The 18,184-nt window shown below is 41.2% G+C and overlaps 1 protein-coding gene across 1 annotated transcript in view; it reads right to left on the bottom strand.

Moving 5' to 3' along the window:
- TBC1D8B (TBC1 domain family member 8B) overlaps window positions 1-18,184 on the bottom strand; it is a 108,849-nt gene that overhangs the window by 68,790 nt on the left and 21,875 nt on the right. The window contains 2 exon segments of the mRNA XM_020967287.2: window positions 770-791; window positions 793-881. Coding sequence (XP_020822946.1) covers window positions 770-791; window positions 793-881 — 111 coding nt within the window.

Below are 18,184 nucleotides of genomic sequence, written 5' to 3'. Positions count from 1 at the left end.
TTTTGCCCTTTTTTGCATCCCCAGTACTTAGCACATGGCCTGGCACACAGTAGGTGCTTAATAAATGTTTACTGACTGGCAGAGTCAATGTCAGATTATCAGTGTGTGAATTATTGGGGCGGGGAAGGAGGAAGAACTTCTGAGTTAGGATCTTTATCTTTCCCAGAGCTACACCCAGAAAGGTACAGAAGGATGAGCAAGAGGAAGTAATAAGGGCAATAGGACTGATTTCCCTGGTTCCCCGTAAGTCCCAATTAAAATCCCATCTTTTACAGGAAGTTTTTCCCAATCCCTCTTAATTATTTCCTATCGATCCTGTCTATAGCTTGTTTGAACACATGCTTGTTTGCATATTGTCTCCCTTATTAGATGGGGAACTCCTCAAGGGCAGGGATTGCCTTTTGCCTCTTTGTATCCCTGGTGCTTGGAACAGTGCCTGGTACACAGTAGGTGCTTAATAAATATTTACTGACTGACTAGGTTTGAAAGAGGGCTGGCATGGCACGGCTGGAATCTGCACTGCTAATGGACTGCCCTCCACACCAGATGGGAATTTGGGGTGAGGGGTAAAAAAAGAGAAAAGTAGTATGTCATTTTTGTCAAAAACACAATAACAGAAAATCTTACTATCATATCCCAGCATGGTAACAGATGGGTTTTCATAGCATGAGCCAAGACAACTACAAGATAGAAATGATGGATCCAAACAGACAAATTCTTAGTCCTCTTCATTTAAAATGGAAAAATACATTCTCAAAGCCCCACTTACCACATGCGATGGACCAATAAACCCTGAGAACCTGGTGTCTGATGGAGGATACGAAATGGAGCCACTTTAGCAGTTGAGTCTAAGACTGAATCAAGTGTCCCAACCAGAAGGCCTGTGGCAATGGAGAGATGGGTGAAATTAGGATTTTTATAGAAAGTGGATAAAATAAAAAATCACTTCCTACGAGAAGCACGAGAGAGGACATGTGGAGTAGATGATAGAGAGCCAGCCTCAGGGAAGAAAGACCAGGCCTCTGCCATCCACTGGCTGTGTGACTCTGGGTAGATCTTCTAAGACTACAATGTACAGAACAGGCGATGGATGATCTCTGCAGGCAGAGGAGGCCTCCCCAGACCAATAAAATCATAGGTATAGTCTAAAAAACAAAACAAAAACAAAAGATGTAACAATGTCATTTTTAAGTCGAGTATTTCTGTTTCCAGCCCAGGGAGTCCCCATCAAAAGAAATCAAGTCTACTAGATTTCTACTATGATACCATGGTAGCATTATGAGTGGAGCTCTTCAGGAAATCACATTGTAGCAGGAGTAACTTAGGCTCAATTACCCAAATCTCACAATATCATACCAGTTACAAGCCTATTTCGTAATCGCTGAGACACATAAGTGATTGTCTAAAGGTGGTAAAATCTTGACTAAGGAGAAGGGTACAGAAATGGGGGTGTGAAGCGAGGGGAGTCTGTTTAACAATTAAGTCCAAATGCCTCAGCTGAGAATCTAAGACTCTTACTCGACTGGCTCAGCCCTACCAATACAGTCTTATCTTGAGTCATTCTCCAACAAAAATAAACTATGATAGTTAGGCAAGTCTCTTTAATAATCACAATAACAACTCCCAGCTTATTCATGCCTTTTTCCTCATTTTATGATCATATTATGATCAAGTTCAGATCTCCTCCCCCAGACACCACACCATCCAAATCTTACACTTTTTCCAACGCTGCCTTCCCTCTGAATATCCATATGATTCTAAGGATCAGGGATCCAGACTGGAAGGGACCTGAAAGGCCATCCCTCCCAACCAACCCATTTTACAGAGGAGTGACTCGCCCCAGGCCATCTCATCCACCTGAATGCAGCTCCAGAGCCAGAGTCCTTTGCCCACTCTACCAATAAGATGATGCAAATCCAACAAGACAAGACAAATGCATCCTTTTACTCTGGCATTTTGGAGTGTTTTACTTTGTTGGGTGCAAGTTCTTCACTCAGAGTAGGCATTCTAGACCAAACTTTACAAGAGTAATTCATTTTAATCCAGGTTTTTCACAGGTTTTCAATTTTCACCTACCAAAGAGGTTTCTTGGAAAAAGTGATATTTCAAGCAAGCTTTGAAAGAGGATAAAGACAACAGCTGAGAGGATAGTAGGGAACAGGCACAAACAAAGAGCAAGGGGACTGATGTCAAATGTGAGTGGCAATCTCACTTACCTGTTCATTACTTTAAAAAAATACATTTTATTGATACCTTGTATTTTTAACATCAGGGTCATTTTGGGGTACGTGCTGCCCCCTCCACCCTGGGGACTGAATTCTCCCTTATAACAAAGAAAAGGAGATAAGCTAAGACAACCGATACAGTGACTATGTCTGATAACGTTATATGCATGCGACATTCTGCCCTTGAAGTCCTGGCCTTGCTCCTCAAAGGAAGGTAATAGGTTTCATTATCTGTTCTCTGGGACCATTATTGGCTTTTCAATTACTCCCAGGCCAGCTTCCTTCGGGGGATCTTTTCATTCGTACTGTTGGAGTGATTGTAGATATTGTTCTTCTGGACAACTTGGCAGGAAGTCTCCAGAAGAATTCTCTAAGGAGCTATGTTTGACCTTGGGCTAACGCTTAACACTTTGAACGATGGCTTGAATCAAGGCATTGATGGCATGCTCATTAATGGTAGAGATCAGAGGATCTGGAAGAGATCTTAGAAGTCCACATCCACTGAATCCAATATTTTTACTTTATGAATGAGGAAACTGAGGCTCGAAGAGGTGAAATGACTTGCCCAAGACTATAAGTAATGACAAGGTGAGGATTTGAACTTAGGTCCCCTAACTCTGAATCCAGAGCTCTTACCATTGCACTAGATGACAAAGTCAGAATCCAAAATGGATCCTGACAGGTTAGAGCATCAGGCTAAATCTACTTAGGTGAAATTCAATAGGGGTAAACATTGTCTTATTTTTGTTGTTCAGTCGTTTTTCAGTTGTATTTGACTCTTCGTGACCCCATTTGGGGTTTTCTTGGCAAAGATACTGGAGTGGTTTACCATTTACTTCTCCAGCTAATTTTACAGATGAAGAACTGAGGCAAACAGTGTTAAGAGACTTGCCCAGGGTCACATAGCTAGTAAGTGTCTGAAGCCACATTTAAACTTATGAAGATGAGTCTTCCTGATTCCAGGCCTGGCAGGACTCTATCCACTGTGCCACCTAGCTGCCCACAGAGCCTTATGCTTGTGTTCAAGAAATTCAATTTTGCAAGAATCAGACAAGGGAAGGCAATTTATACAGCAATTTTTCCTGGAAAAAAAAAAGATCCGGGGGTTTAGTGGACTGAAAATATGAGTCAATAGTGTGATGTGGCAGGCAAAAGGCAAATGTAAACTTGAGCTGCATTAAGAAGTACAGCATCCAAGAATAAGGACTAGTGTAAGGCATATATACTTTATATAAGGTATATGAATAAGATATAGCTTCCAGGAACGATCACTCTATACTTGGCCCTGATCAGACCAGATGTGGAGTACTGTGGGCAACACAATTTAACAAAGACATTGGTAAGCTAGAGGGCTTACCAATCAGAGAAGGGCAACCAAGATGGTGAAGGGTCTTGAGTCCATGTCATATGAGACCAGCCAAAGGCACTGGAAATGTTTAAAATGGAAAAAGAGGGAGCAGAGCCAGGATGCTCAAGCAGCAGGAAGAAATAGAGTGGGCTCCAAAAAAAAAAATCACCCTCTTCTTAACAGATCTAGAAAACACATTAGATTGAATTCTGATCAAGAAATAGAATAGGGAGCAGCTAGGCTGTGCAGTGGATAGAGTACCGGCCCTGAAGTCAGGAGAACCTGAGTTGAAATCTGGCCTCAGACCAAACACTTGACATTTACTAGCTGTGTGACCCTGGGCAAGTTACTTAACTCCAACTGCCTAAAAATTAAAAGAAAAGGGGGCAGCTAGGTGGCGCAGTGGATAGAGCACTGGCCCTGGATTGAGGAGGACCTGAGTTCAAATCTGGCCTCAGACACATAACACTTATTAGCTGTGTGTCACTAGACCCCATTGCCTAGCCAAAGAAAAGAAAAGAAAAGAAAAAGAATAAAATGACTTATGGTGAGTCATTTTTCCAGCACAGGTGAGCACAGGAAGACTGTCAGAGGTCTAGGGACATGGGGGACAAGGTCTGGCCAGGAGTATGTACTCAGGGACCAAAAGAGGACTAAGCTGTGCACTGGGACAAGATGAGGTCCCACACCCATATTGGGGCACCATGACCTCATTCAGGCTGTGAAAACAGGTGCTAAACCCACATCTTTGCTACTCACTAACCAGTTCCAGGTCACAGATCCAGGGAGGCCTGAGGAAGGAACCACTGCCCAGGAGTGGCATGTTAGGGTAAGGAGTGGCCACAAACCCTACACTACGTACTGAGTGAGAGGAGCAAGTTAAGAAGCAAGAGGACTTGGATCGCCAGGAGCAGAGCAAGGGCTCAGTTCCATCTCAGTTCTAATCCAGCCTAAAGCCTACAGAGGAATAACCAGGGCAGAAATCCCAGTCCAAAGGGGAGCCTGCAGATCTTTCTGGGTCAGCACAGCTTTTCCACTGGCTGATAAGGGCTGAGTCCGGCAGCAAACTACTGAAACTCCAAAGGTGGCAAACCTACAGGCCTGTTGCTTAGACCCAAATCCAGGTCAAGAAGTTGAAGAGCTCAGACCAAAGGTGTAGCCATCAGATTCTGCTCTGGATCAGACCACTCTGGGAGCATCCCAAACTCAGCTGTGCCTGAGAGCCAGGAATAATCCAACACTCAATACCTCAAGAAAACAGCAGCAGAACCAACCCAGACATTCCCTCCAGAAGTTCACAGAGGCGCTAGGTAAAAAAAAAATACCATAAAACACTATTATGGTGACAGAGATGCTCAAGACACAAACCCAGAAGAAGAAAATAATTCTTAAAACAGCTACAAGCAAACCCTCAAAGAAAAACACAGGTTGGGCACAAATCCATAGAATTTCTGGAAGACATAAAATAAGAGGGTTTTTAAAAAGTTAAAAAATGTTTTTCAAAAATGAAATGAGAGCACTAAAGGGAAAAAATGGAAAATAAAAGAGAACTAGGGAAGAAAGAACTGAAAAGAGAAGTAATAGCTTGGCACAAGAGGTACAAAACCTTGCCCAAGCAACAAACTCCCTAAAAATCGAATTCACCAAATAGAAGCTAGATTCCATGAGACAACCAAAAATATTAAAACAGAGTCAAAAGACTGAAAAAGTAGAATTTAAAATAAAGATAGGATAAGAAAATAAAAATAGAAAATGTAAGGTATCTCATAGCAAAATCAACTGACATGGAAAACACGTCAAGGAGAATATATTTAGAGATCATTTGACTACCTAAAAGCCACGATCAAAAAAATGGCTTAGACATCAGATTTCAAGAAACTATGAAAGAAAACTGCCTAGCTATCTTAGAAACAGAGGGCAAAATGGAAATAGAAGGAATCCTTCAGTCATCTCCTGAAAGAAACCCCCAATGAAAACCCCTGGAACACTGAAGACAAAATCCAGAGCTCCCAGGTAAAAGAAAAAATATTGCAAGCAGAAGGAAAGAAAGAATTCAAGTACTGAGGAACCACAATAAGCATCACACATGATTCAGCAGCCACCACCCGACAGGTGCCAAGAGTTTAGAATACACCACTCCAGAAGGCAAAGGATATGGGGTTATAATCAAGAATAACAAACTAAAGCAACCCTGAGGTTCCACCTCATTATCAGACTGGCAAAGCTGACAAAAAAAGGACCATTGCTGGAGAGGCTGCAGGAAAATGGTCACATGAATGCACTGTTGATGGAGCTATCAGTATAGTCATTTTAAAAAACAAAAAGTATGCCCCCAAAGTTACTAAGCTGGGCATATGCTTTGATCTGGTGGTGGTGGTGGTGATGGTGATGAAAAAACAACAAAAGCAGCAGTATAAGCTACCACTACTACCACCACCACTACTACTAGGCCTTACCCCAAAGACATCAAAGAATGAAGAAAAGGACCTATATGTACAAAAATCACTGCAGCTCTTTTTTTTTTTGATAGTGGCAAAGAACTGGAAAATGAGGAGATGCCTATCACTTGGGGGAATGGCTGAACAAATTATGGTGTATAAAGGTATATAACACTACTGTACTATAAGAAATGATGGGGGCAACTAGGTGGCACAGTGGATAGAGCACCGGCCCTGAAGTCAGGAGGACCTGAGTTCAAATCTGGCCTCAGACCAAACACTTGACACCCTTACTAACTGTGTGACCCTGGGCAAGTCACTTAACCCCAGTTGCCTAGAAACAAACAAACCAAAAAGAAAGAAATGATGAAGGAGGTGTTTTAAAAGAAATCTGAGAAGACTTATCTGAATTGATGCAAAGTGAAGTGAACAAAAACCAAGGGAACAATTTATATAATAACAGTGACATTGTAAAGACAAACAACTTTTAAAGACTTAGAAATTCTGATCAATATAATGACCAAGCAGAGAACCCATGATGAAACATGCTATTAACCTCCTGACAGAGAAGTGACAGACTCAAGGTGCAGACTGAGATAATGTCTGAACATGTCCAGTGCAGGATTTTATTTTCCTTGACTAGATATTTGTTACTTGACTAGGTATTTTTTGTTACCATTTTTTTCCAGTGAGAGGAGGAGGAAATGAGAGGGAAAGAAAAAAGATTTTTGTTAACTGAAAAAAAATAATTGTTTTTAAAAGGGAAGAAAGGAGGAAAATAATGAGTTCTGTCTCGGATATGTTGAGTTTGAGATGCTTATGGGACATCCAGCTTGAGGTAAAAATTGGTTTTGAGAGACTAGAGCTCAGGAGAATTAAGAGATGCATATAGTGATCTGGGAATCATTTGAATAGAAATAACTGAAGCAAAGGAAGCTGATGAAAACACCAAGTACAGTAGTGTGGAGGGGAAAAAAGAAGAGGGTCCAAGACAGAGCCTTGGGATATATCTACAGTTAGAGTCTATGACCTGGAGGAAGATTCAACAAAAAGACTGAGGAGTAGTCACACAGATAGGAGGACAAAGACAATGTCATGATAATCTAGTGAGGAGACAGAATCCACAAGAGAATAACTGATAGTGTCAAAACTTGCAAAGAAACCAAGAAGGATGGGGAATGAGAAAAAGTCATTAGATTTGGCAATTCAGTGATCAGTGCTAACACTGGAGAGAGTAGTTTTAGTTAAATGACAAAGTCAAAAGCCAAATCGTAGAGGTTTTAGAGGTGAGAGAAGAGGAAGTACAGGTGAGTAGTGTGGAAGGCTGTCTTAAGAAGTTTAGCTGAAAAAAGTATGAAAGCTATAGGGTGACAGCTAGCAGAGACGGTAGGATCAAGTGATGGTTTTTGAAGATGGGGGACACATGGGATGTTTGAAGGCATAGGTGAAACAGGTAGTAGGCAAAGAGAAGTTGAAGATTAGAAAGAGAGTAAGGGGGGCAGCTAGGTGGCGCAGTGAATAGAGCTCTGGCCTTGGAGTCAGAAGGACCTGAGTTCAAATCCAGCTTCAGACACTTAACACTTACTAGCTGTGTGACCTTGGGCAAGTCACTTAACCCCAACTGCCTCACCAAAAAGCAAAAAAAAAAAAAAGAGAGAGAGAGAGAGTAAGGATGACAGAGAGGCTGATCTGTTGCAAAAGGTAGAATAGAATGGAATCAAGGATACATACCTTGGCAAAGAGAAAGTCCATCTCTTCATGTGAGACAGGAATGAAAGAAGATATAATGGAAGAATATGACATTATAAGGAAGAGATAAGGAGTTCTCAATGAATGGGCTCAATTTTTTCAACTGGGGAGTGGGAGGGTAGGAGAGTAGAGCAATGCCATGGGAGGCTTGAGTGAGGACCCAGTTGAGAATCAAGTAAATTGGAAGTGGACACATGTTCAGCAGCACGTGGTAGATGGTGGGAGTAATCCAAAATTGGGATTTAATGGATGGTGGATGGTGAGAGTAATGCAAGGCATGATCAGGGAAAGGACAAGGGTGCAAAGGATTAGAGTATGGATGACAGCATAGAATTGAACTGAATCACCAAGGAGTCAATATAGGGAAGGGAGGTGAGCGTAGCCAGTATAGAGGTGATTGGCTTGGAAAAAAATAAAGGAGTAGAGGGATTGGAGGTTGTGGTGAAGAGGAAGAACAGGATTAGGGTTTGTAAGACAGAGTGAAAGATGGAATGATAAAAGATTATGATCAAATAAAAAAATTTCATAGTCAAGAGTGTAACGTGGCAGCCAAAAAAAGCAAATGGGAATTGTGGACTATGTTAAGGAAGACTAACATCCTGAAAGATGGAGGTAATCGTCTTGACTCTGCCCAGACCTGACCATGTCTGAAGTATCCTATCTAATTCTTGGCATCACATCTTAAGAGGAAGAGTGACAAACTAGAGCATGTCCATTGGAGGGCATGTAGGGAAAGGAATCTCATTCTCCCTCTTCCTCCCACTCCCCCGCCAGGGCATATGTACAATGGCTAAAAGAACTTACGGTGTTCAGCCCAGAGAAGAGGAGGCTTTCAGAAAAAAAGATAGAATAGCTTGCCTCTTTATAATCTCCTGTAAAAACAAAAGAAATATCAAAAATAAGGGAAATAAATTTTAAATTATATAAGAAAAATTGAAATTTACCTTCTCCAAAGAAAATTAATAAACTACAAAAAAGAGCTGATGATTTTTTAAAATTCAAGAATGAACTGAAGTAAACTCCAAAAGCAGCAGTAGCAATGCAGAAAGAAAAGGGAACAGTGCAAGCTATTCCAAAGGACATTCTCAAATGGATAAATGACATGCTTCAATAATTCAAGGAAGAATTAACACTGAGAAGATCATGAAAGGTAACAGAAGAACTTGGAACAATTAAAAATTCCCAGGGGAAGAACTGAAGCTATGCGAATGAAACTTAAAAAAAGAGAAAAAAATAATGAAAAAAAGGGGAGATGGAGAATATGGGAGAACCTGAAAGGCACTGTTAATATACTGTCAGTGGAGATCTGAATTTGTCCAGCTGTTCAGGAAAACACTTTGAAATTATGTTAGGGCACTAACTGAACTGTTCACATACTTTGACTCATCAATACCACCAATGGGCATAATTCTCCAAAGAGATCATAGGCAAAAGGAAGGGTCCCATATATGTTTACTAAAATATTTAGAGTAGCACTTTTTATATTATCACAAAGCAAGAAAGCAAGTGGGTGCTCATACATGGGAAGAGGATAACTGAATAAATTCTGGTTTATGAATGGAATGGAAGAGATAAGTGCTTAGAATAAGACACATGCTTTTAAACTAAGATAAACTAACTGTTAATCTAACTTAAGTATTATATTAGATTAAATCATCTAAGATAAATAGAGAAGAAAAAGAAAGTGGAAGTTAGGGTATGGGGGAATAAGGTGAACTGAAAGTTCATTTTTTATTAAAAGAGTATATAGCAGGGCAGGGGAAGGAGTAGAGTTAGAGAAATAAATTGTTAATAGCATAAAATATATGAATCTTGTTTAATATTGTCATTTGCTTTAGTGGCAAGTAATAAAAGTTTGTATTCCCTTCTGATGTAAATAAGGCAGAACATTAGTGAACTGCAAGGAACAATCTTGGTCCAGGAGAAACAAGAAGGAAACATGCATACCCTTCTCTCAGTGGAAAGGAAGTATACAATGTCAGAGACCTGGTCTTGTCTGTTTTGTATAAACGTCTTTCTTTGTTATGAGCAAAGGTTTAGGCAGGGGAGGAGATTAAGGGAGAATGCAATGGTTTAAAAAACAAAAGGCAATAATAAACCCTTTTTTAAAGGGGGAAGCTGGGTTATGAAAATGGATTAGAAAGCAGAATCCAACAATATTTGACTAGAGGAGGTACATTTCAGAGTTGGAATAGAACCCAAAAGTAATCTAATCCAACCTGCAAGGAACGTCCAATCCCAGCTGGAGGACTTTTACTGAAGGAGAAGCTCCAGGGGCAGGTCTTTTCCCTTTCAGAAAACTCTACTTCCCTCTTCCCAGCTCCAGCCCGCAACTGGCAACATAGCTAAACATACCAAGAAGGTCAGAACTGTTGGTAAATATCGAACACGTTATGGTGCATCTCTCAGAAAAATGGTGAAGAAAACTGAAATTAGCTATGCCAAGTATACCTGCTCCTTCTGCAGCAAGACCAAAATGAGGAGGCAGTCTGTGGATATCTGGCATAGTGGATCCTGTATGAAAACAATAGCTGGTAGTGCATGGGCCTACCTCTGCAGTCACAGTTAAATCTGCCATCAGAAGAAAGAAGGAACTGAAAGACTAGTAAAATCTTTATATTCAATATCTGTAGCCCATAGTCCAACAATAAATGGGTTAATTTATGGAATTAAAAAAAAAGAAAAAGAAAACTCTAATTCTCAGAAAGTGTCTCTGATGGAGTACTAATGATGGATCCCTAAAAGGCCCTAGACTTTCCCACTTGGCTCAGATCCCTGGCATTTGCCTGAGGCACCTGGCCCTTCCCAGTTAATACTTTCAACTGCCCTTTCATTGTGGCCCTCATAATCTGCACCTGGCCCCACCCTAGATCACCACTCCTTGATTCTATCTAGACCCCCTCTCTGTTACCTCCCAGTCACCCCAGCCTAGCGTCCACTCCCATTCAGATCTTCCCACAATCTTACTGTATAAAGGGTCCATCCTGCCTCCATTAAGGTGTTCAGATTCCTTAAGAGTCTGGCCTGGTTGTATTGGCATGACCAAGGTTCAGATCCCTTAAAAGTCTGGCCTGGTTGTCAATAAAAGCATCACAAATACAAGGATGCTTAAAATCTTGCCCACCTCAATCAGTGTTTTAATAAACCTTGTCTCTGGCTGAAAAGAAGGCTTGGGTCAAATTCCTTTGAGGCAGGTCCTACGTCTTTTGCCCTGAATTTTGGGGTTCCCGGTACCCCTAGACCTCAACATATAGTTTCACACCTCTAAGACCTCAACATTTTGGTTCCCTGACACCAGAAAAATGGCCTAATCTCAAGTTCTTCTCTAGCCAAGACTGGAAGGTATGTAAGCCTCCCCTCTCTCCCTATCTCTTTCTAGCCCTGCAGTTGGGGTCGCTCTCCAAGCACCTCTCAGTCCAATTCTGTCAATTCTCTAGGAGCTAGGGAATTGGTAAAACTGCAGGTGCTTTTTGGTTTCCTGAGGTTTACTTACTCCCTTCCCTCTACACCTGGGGATACTTTTTTACAGAGGGACTCCCCATCCCCGTGCCTGTAGGATCCCCCCCTTTTTTAAATTAATTTATTTTGATTTATCAACAATCACTTCCATAAGCTTCTGAGTTTTAAATTTTTCTTCCCCTCCCTCCCCACCTCCTTCCCCAAGACAGTGCACAATCTGACACAGGCTATACAGTATATGCATTCCTATTAAACATATTTTCACATTAGTCATGTTGTAAGGAAGAATTAGAACCAATAAAAGGAACCACAAGAAGAAACAAAACAAGGGGAAAAAAAGAGCAAATAGTATGCTTTGATCTGCATTCACAGTTCTTTCTCCGGATATGGATAGCATTTTCCATCATGAGACTTTTGGAGATGTCTTAGATCCTTGCATCGCTGAGAAGGGCGAAATCTATCAAATTTGCATCGCAAATCATCGCACAACGTGGCTGTTACTCTGTACAATGTTCTCCTGGTTCTGCTTACTTCACTCAGCATCAATTCATACAAGTCTTTCCAGATTTTTCTGAAGTCTGCCTGCTCATCATTTCTTATAGCATAATAGTATCCATTACATTCATATACCACAACTTGTTCAGCCATTACCCAACTGATAGGCATCCCCTCAAATTCCAATTCTTTGCCACCACAAAAAGGGCTGCTATAAAAATTTTTGTACATGTGGGTCCTTTTCCCATTTGTATGATCTCTAGAAGTGCTACTGCTGGGTCAAAGGATATGCACATTTTTATAGTCCTTTGGGCATAGTTCCAAATTGTTCTCCAAAATGGTTGGATCATATCACAACTCCACCAACAATGCATTAGGGTCAGGATCCCTCTTCTTTTCTGGTCTCATGGCTACTGGATCCTCGAAGCTGGACTCTTGAGACTTCCCCAAGATTTGCCCCTAAGTTAGAACTGGAAAAGCTTGGTCTGCAAGACCTTAAAAAGGAAAGCTTTTGTGCCTGGCCTCTATGATCTAGAGGACCAAGATAAATTGTAAAAGTTCAAAGAAAAATTAAGATTCTTCTTTCTGTAGTCCCAGGCTAAGGCTACAGTGAAAAGTTAGAACAACTAAAAACATCTTAGCAGATTCTGGAGGTTTTGTGATTGATCATCAAGAAGTTTTAAAACATCTTCTTACAACCCTGGTCATTCCCTTCCATTATTCTCTTCCTCCACTCCCTTACCTTGAGTAAAGAGAGCATCTTGGTGCAGGGACTGCAAAGAGCCTTGGTTTTTTTTTTTTTCAGTTAACCCCTCTCATCCCAGATCAGAGTAGGAGAAGACTTTCATCGTTCCCCCTCCCCTACAAATTCACCCTCCTCCACCTGGCCAAAGGAAGGAGGGAGCAGGGGCAGCAGCTACCATGTGGGCCCCACTGGTAATGGCCTTGGGCTCTGGGGCAACTCAGAAAGCCTGGAAGTATCACCCAGGTTCGTCACATCCTGCTCCCCACCCCTCCCCACCTCCAGCAACTGTGGGGAAAGAAGAAAGTGATCTCATCAAGACAGTACCAGGTAAAAAGCCAGACAGTCTCTGAACTTGGGTAAGCCATTCTTTTAAGGCTGTACTTTTAACATATTAATGATGAGATGCCTATTCTTGGTGTAAAGTAATTTGGAAATGCATTCAACAGTATTGAAGTCACCTGACTGGTAAGGGGTTCATTTCAAGTTTCAAATTGGTAAACTTTTGTATCAGTTACATCAAGCAACTTTTAAACAATGTGCTTGGCTTGCTGAGAATTTGCAAGTATACATAAATTATCTCTCACAATTGGATTTTATACCAGGACAAATTTAAATTTGAGATGTAAATCCTGGAAAAATTTTCCCTAAGCTGTGATTAGTGAAACTTGCTATTTGAGGTAAAAACTCATGGGAGCATAACTGATTTTGAGTCTTCTGGTGGATCATAATAATCCACCATCTGAGAGAAAAGCCACAAGCTACTCAGAGAGAATGTGATACAGGTGGGAGGTCTGCATCGGCAAAAGCTGAGAGGACAATTTTAGCTTCAGTCTAAGATGGGATATTCCTGGCTCAGTTTCCCCATTATGTTCCTTTGAAAAGGAATGTTACCCACACCTGGCTATAAATCCCGTCATACTTGGTTTAAATCTTTTCCCTGCTTTATCCTTTTATAGCAAATCTCTATAATCAGAGCAAGTGGTCAGTAAAAGATATAAGCACAATGCAAGTATGTGAGACCTTGATGTTTTGACCTGAATGTGTAGTCATTCCATACTCCAAATTATTGAAATTAGATCAGAAACATCTTCAGTTTGGTTTGGGGAAGAGAATTTCAGTACAATCAATTTTCTTAGAGGGAGGTAACCTATTTGGCCTAATCATTACTTAAGGTATCCTCCCAAGTCTTTTGTTACAATTGGAGTAAAGGTCAGTCTCTGGCCAAGGGTGGAAAACTTCTACCTGCAAAAGTGTTACTTAAACTTTTGAGAAAGTAACAAAATCAGATAATCCTGCAGGTCAAATGTAAATGATTTTAATGGGGCTCTTGCACTTTTATTTCTGCCTATATTTGGGCCCTCAGACTTGCTTGTCAGATTTGTGTCTTCCAGACTACAGACCATTCACAGTTGGCTGCAAACAATGGGTACCAGCCAATGTCTCCCCATCATCCCCTGGATGCAGCCAGTGCTCAGTTCCAGTCAGCCTCCTCTTCAGGACCCCACTGAGGCAGGGACAGCTCTACACCAGGAAGCAGTTTCATTAGATAAGACCTTTGCCTTTACCCCAAAAGAATTTGGGTCTCATTTGTTTGAAGGGGGAATGATGGGGCACTAATGATAGATCCCCTAAAAGGCCCTGGACTTTCCCACTTGGCCCAGATCCCTGGCATTTGCCTGGGGCACCCAGCCCTTCCCAGTTAATCCTTTCAACTGCCCTTTCACTGTGGCCCTCACTGTCTGCTCCTGGCCTCACCCTAGATCACCAAGCCTTGATTCCATCTAGACCTCCTCTCTGTTGCCTCCCAGAGTCACCCTAGCCTACTTTCCACTCCCATCCAAATCTTCCCACAGTCTTTTTTTTTTTTGCATTTTTTATTTTTTTATTTTATTTTTTAATATAAATTTATTTATTTTTAGTTTTCAACATTCCCTTCCACAAGTTTTTGAGTTCCAAATTTTCACCCCATCTCCCCTCCCCCCACCCCAAGATGGCATGCATTCTGAATATCCCTTCCCCTACTCTGTCCTCTCTTCTATCTCTCTCCCCTTCTCTTATCCCCTTCCCCTTCTATTTTCCTGTAGGGCAGGATAGACTTCTGTACCCCATTTCCTATATTTATTTCCCAGTAGCATGTGAAAACATTTTTTTTAAACATATGCTTTTAAAACTTTAGGTTTCAAATTTTCTCTCTTCCTCCCTCCCCACCACCCTCATTGAAAAGGCAAGCAACTCAATATAGGTTGTACATGTGCAGTTATGCAAAACACTCCATAGTAGACATGTTGTGAAAAACTAACTCTATTTCCCTTAATCCTATCCTGCCCTCCCATTTATTCTATTCTTTCTTTTGACCCTGTCCTTCCTCAGAAGTATTTACTTCTGATTACCCCTTTCCCAATCTGCCCTCCTCTCTATCATCCCCCTGCTCTCTTGTCCCCTTTCCCCCCTATTTTCCTGTAGGGTAAGACAGATTTCCATACCCAATTGAATGTGTATGTTATTCCCTCCTTAAGCCAAATCCTATGAGAATAAGATTCACTCATTCCCTCTCACCTTCCCCTTTCCCCTTCCCTTACTAAGAGACTTTTCTGTTTTTTTTTTGTGAGATAATTTACCCCATTCTACCTCTCCCTTTCTTCTTCTCCGAGTATCATCTTCTCTCATCCCTTAATTTTATTCTCCAGATATGACCCCTTAATCTTCAGCTCACCCTGTGCCCTCTATCTATCTATCTACATATACATACATATAATTTTTTTCCTCCAACTACCCTGATACTGACAAAGGTCTCATGAGTTATAAATATCATCTTTCCATGCAGGAATGTAAACAGTTCAATCTTAATAAGTCTCTTATGATTTCTCTTTCCTGTTTACCTCTTCATGTTCCACTTGAGTCCTGTATTTGAAAGTCAAATTTTCTATTCAGCTCTGGTCTTTTCATCAAGAATGCTTGAAAGTCCTCTATTTCACTGAATGACCATTTTTTCCCCTGAAGGATTATACTCAGTTTTGCTGGGTAGGTGATTCTTGGTTGTAATCCTATCTCCTTTGCCCTCCAGAGTATTACATTCCATGCCCTGCGGTCCTTTAATGTAGAAGCTGCTAAATCTTGTGTTATTTCCTTCTGGCAGCTTGTAATATTTTCTCCTTGACCTGGGAACTCTGGAATTTGGCTACAATATTCCTAGGAGTTTTCCTTTGGGGATCTCTTTCAGGAGGAGATCTGTGGATTCTTTCAATTTCTATTTTGCCCCCTGGTTCTAATACATCAGGGCAGTTTTCCTTGATAATTTCTTGAAAGATGATGTCTAGGCTCTTTTTTTGATCATGGCTTTCAGATAGTCCAATAATTTTTAAATTCTCTCTCCTGGATCTATTTTCCAGGTCAGTTGTTTTTCCAATGAGATATTTCACATTGTTTTCTAATTTTTCATTCTTTTGGATTTGTTTACTGTGTCTGATTTCTCATAAAGTCACTATCTTCCAATTGCTCTATTCTAATTTTTAAGGAAGTATTTTCTTCAGTAAGCTTTTGGACTTCCTTTTCCATTTGGCCAATTTTTCTTTTTAGGGCATTTTTCTCCTCATTGGCTTTTTGGACCTCTTTTGCCATTTGGGTTAGGCTATTTTTTAAGGTGTTATTTTCTTCAGTATTTTTTTGGGTCTCCTTTAGCATCACTCTCAGTTTTTCCTCTACTTCTCTAACTTGCTTCTCAAAATCATTTTTGAGCTCTTCCATGGCCTGGGACCAATTCATATTTTTCTTGGAGGCTTTGGATGTAGGGGCTTTGACTTTGTTGTCTTCTTCTGGTTGTATATTTTGATCTTCTTTTTCACCAAAGTAAGATAATATAGTCTGACTCTTTTTGCGCTGCTTGCTCATGATCCCGCCAATTACTTGAGTTTTAAACTCTTTGTTAAGGTACGAATCTGCTTCCAATGTGGAGAATGTACTGTCCCAAGCTTCGGGGGTTTGTACAGCTGTTTTCAGAGATACTTGTAGGGACCTGTAAATTTTCAGTTCTTCCAAGGTGGTATGATAAGGGGCAAGGTGTTTACTCCTTTCCTGGCCTGTGACCACAAGTATTCTTTTCTGTCCTGTAACTGTGATGAGGGGCTCCTCTCCACAACCACTACAAGCTCCACCAAGCCAGCGCTCCTCCTCACCCCAGCACCGCTGCCCAGAACTGTGGCCCAGATCCAAACACGGGCAAAGCAAGAGATTCCTGCCTCAGCACTGGCAAAGAGATCCCTGCAATCCCTCTCTAATCAGCCACTGGATTCCCCTTCAGTCTGTGGGCCGAAGCTCGGAAGCAGCTGCCCCCCGCCAGGGCCATGCTCCTGGGGAATGGAGCTGAAACCCCGCCTTCCTTTCTCAAGCACCGACAGAAACAGACTTTTCCCACTGACCTTCTAATTTGTCTTTGGCATTGGTGGATCGAGGAGTCTGGAAACCTCCACAGCTGCCCGCGATTCAGTCCTCTGAGGCCTGCTCCAGGTTTGCTGCAGCCTGCATGCCCACGCTGTGCTGTGCTCCCAGCCCGGCGCGATACACCTTTCTGATCAATCATCCAGGTTGTCTTGGGCTGGAAATTTGTTTTACTCTGTCTTTTTGTGGGTTTTGCTGCTTCAGAATTTGTTTAGAGCCATTTTTTATGAGTATTTGGAGGGGTCTGGAGGAGAGCTCAAGCAAGTCACTGCTTTCACTCTGCCATCTTGGCTCCGCCTCCCCCAAATCTTCCCACAGTCTTGCTGCATAAAAGGTCCATCTTAACTCCATTAAGGTGCTCAGATTCTTTAAGATTCTGGCCTGGTTGTATTGGCATCAACAAAGTTTAGATCCTTTAAGAGTCTGGCTTGGTTGTCAATACAAGCATCACAAATTTGAAGATTCACCACATCACACCTATCAGATTGGCCAACATGACAAAACAGGACAATGAAAAATGCTGGAGAAGATGTGGGAAAATTGGAACACTAACGCATTGCTGGTGGAGTTGTGAACTGATCCAACCATTGTGGAGAGCGATTTGGAACTATGCCCAAAGGGCTATAAAATTGCATACCCTTTGACCCATCTATAGCACTTCTAGGTCTGTATCCCAAAGAGATCATAAAAATGGGAAAAGGACCCACCTGTACAAAAATATTTATAGCAGTTCTTTTTGTGGCGGCCAAGAATTGGAAATTGAGGGGATGCCCATCAGTTGGGGAATGGCAGAATAAGTTGTGATATATGAATGCAATGACATACTGTTGTGCTATAAGAAATGATGAGCAGGTGGATTTCAGCAGAACCAAGAGAACGTTGTACACAATAACAGCCACGCTGTGTGATGACTAACTTCCTAACTTCAATAGACTTACCTCTTCTCAGCAACATAAGGATCTAAGACAACTCCAAAAAGACTCATGATGGAAAATGCTATTCGCATCCAGAAAAAAACTTTGAAGTCTAAATGCAAATGGAAGCATACTATTTGCTCTCCTCTTCTTTTGTTGTTTCATTTTGTTTCTTCTTTCTCATGGTTCCTCTCATTAATTCCAATTCTTCTTTACATCATGACTAATGTGAAAATATGTTCAATATGAATGTATAAGTAGAGCCTATATCAGATTACATGCTGTCTTGGGGAGGAGGGAGGAGAGTGTGGGGGAGTAAATTTAAAACTCAAAATCTTATGGAAGTGAATGTTGAAAACTAAAAATAAATAATTATA

The sequence above is a fragment of the Phascolarctos cinereus genome, unplaced genomic scaffold (assembly GCF_003287225.1).
Source record: "Phascolarctos cinereus isolate Bilbo 61053 unplaced genomic scaffold, phaCin_HiC Scaffold_8;HRSCAF=390, whole genome shotgun sequence".
NCBI lineage: Eukaryota > Metazoa > Chordata > Mammalia > Diprotodontia > Phascolarctidae > Phascolarctos > Phascolarctos cinereus.
Note: the sequence above shows the minus strand (reverse complement) of the source record. Positions and strands in the feature narration are given on the sequence as shown.